The sequence below is a fragment of the Lottia gigantea genome (assembly GCF_000327385.1).
Source record: "Lottia gigantea unplaced genomic scaffold LOTGIsca_95, whole genome shotgun sequence".
Lineage (NCBI taxonomy): Eukaryota > Metazoa > Mollusca > Gastropoda > Lottiidae > Lottia > Lottia gigantea.
In genome coordinates this window covers 306,449-308,027 of record NW_008711088.1, presented here as the reverse complement: position 1 = coordinate 308,027, position 1,579 = coordinate 306,449, and the positions used below count along the sequence as shown (strand labels likewise).

The 1,579-nt window shown below is 37.2% G+C and overlaps 1 protein-coding gene across 1 annotated transcript in view; it reads right to left on the bottom strand.

Moving 5' to 3' along the window:
* Window positions 1-1,579, bottom strand: part of LOTGIDRAFT_170222 (hypothetical protein) — a gene marked incomplete at both ends in the record, with an annotated part of 59,006 nt that overhangs the window by 1,549 nt on the left and 55,878 nt on the right. Inside the window, one exon of the mRNA XM_009068855.1 lies at window positions 687-828. Within this exon, the coding sequence (XP_009067103.1) occupies window positions 687-828 (142 nt within the window). The remainder of the gene's footprint in view (window positions 1-686; window positions 829-1,579) is intronic.

Below are 1,579 nucleotides of genomic sequence, written 5' to 3'. Positions count from 1 at the left end.
AAGAACCACAGACGTCTGATTGAAAATTAGAATGATGTAAATTGATGTTATCAGTGTCTCTGATACACATAAAAAATATAGAAAACCTCTTTACAATCTCTTTAACAAGAACCACAGACGTCTGATTGAAAATTAGAATGATGTAAATTGATACTATCAGTGTCTCTGATACACATAAAAAATTAAGAAAACCTCTTTATAATCTCTTTAACAAGAACCACAGACGTCTGATTGAAAATTAGAATGATGTAAATTGATGCTATCAGTGTCTCTGATACACATAAAAAATATAGAAAACCTCTTTACAATCTCTTTAACAAGAACCACAGACATCTGATTGAAAATTAGAATGATGTAAATTGATGCTATAAGTGTCTCTGATACACATAAAAAATATAGAAAACCTCTTTACAATCTCTTTAACAAGAACCACAGACGTCTGATTGAAAATTAGAATGATGTAAATTGATGCTATCAGTGTCTCTGATACACATAAAAAATATAGAAAACCTCTTTACAATCTCTTTAACAAGAACCACAGACGTCTGATTGAAAATTAGAATGGTGTAAATTGATGCTATCAGTGTCTCTGATACACATAAAAAATATAGAAAACCTCTTTACAATCTCTTTAACAAGAACCACAGACGTCTGATTGAAAATCTCTTTAATATAATTTAACTTACGTTTGATGTACTTGGTTTCCCACCAGTAACGTACGGTAATTTTAGATTCACGTCACCTGCCTCGTTATATTGAGCAATACCTCGAAATTTCTTCATATCATTCGAACCTTTCGGTAGAAATTTTTTGAAGCTGAGGAGAATTCTAAAAGAAGAAATGAAATGAAATGAATAGAGTTTTAAGTCAGAACCTGACTGGCTATTGCAGTGTGCAATTAGGGAAATTTGCCAGGACAGTATTCTTTTTTTGATTTCCAACTGTTGAGGGATCTTTAACGTGTACAGTCTGTAGCACACGGGATCTCGGTTTATTGTCCCTTCAGAACGACTAGACCCTTTTTCGATTTCCAACTGTTGAGGGATCTTTAACATGTACAGCCTGTAGCACACAGGGTCTCGGTTTATTGTCCCATCTGAACAACCATGTCTGTCCCTCTCACCTGCATCACTGACAGGGGGAAACAGGGTTGAAAAATCTGAAAGTATTATCTCAACCTATGCTGGGATTGAACCCTGGGCCTACAGGTTAGCGAGCAAGCATCTAACTCACTGACAGGGGGAAACTGGGTTGAAAACATCTGAAGGTATTATCTCAACCTATGCTGGGATTGAACCCTGGACCTACAGGTTAGCAAGCAAGCGTCTAACTCACTGAGCCACCCAAAGGTATTATCTTGACTTATGCCAGGATTGAACCCTGGATCTTCAGGTTAGCGAGCAAGCATCTAACTCACTGACAGGGGGAAACTGGGTTAAAAAATCAGAAGGTATCATCTCAACCTATGCTGGGATTGAACCCTGGACCTACAGGTTAGCCAGCAAGCATCTAACTCACTGACAGGGAGAAACCAGGTTGAAAAATCTGAAGGTATTATCTCAACCTATGCTGTGATTGA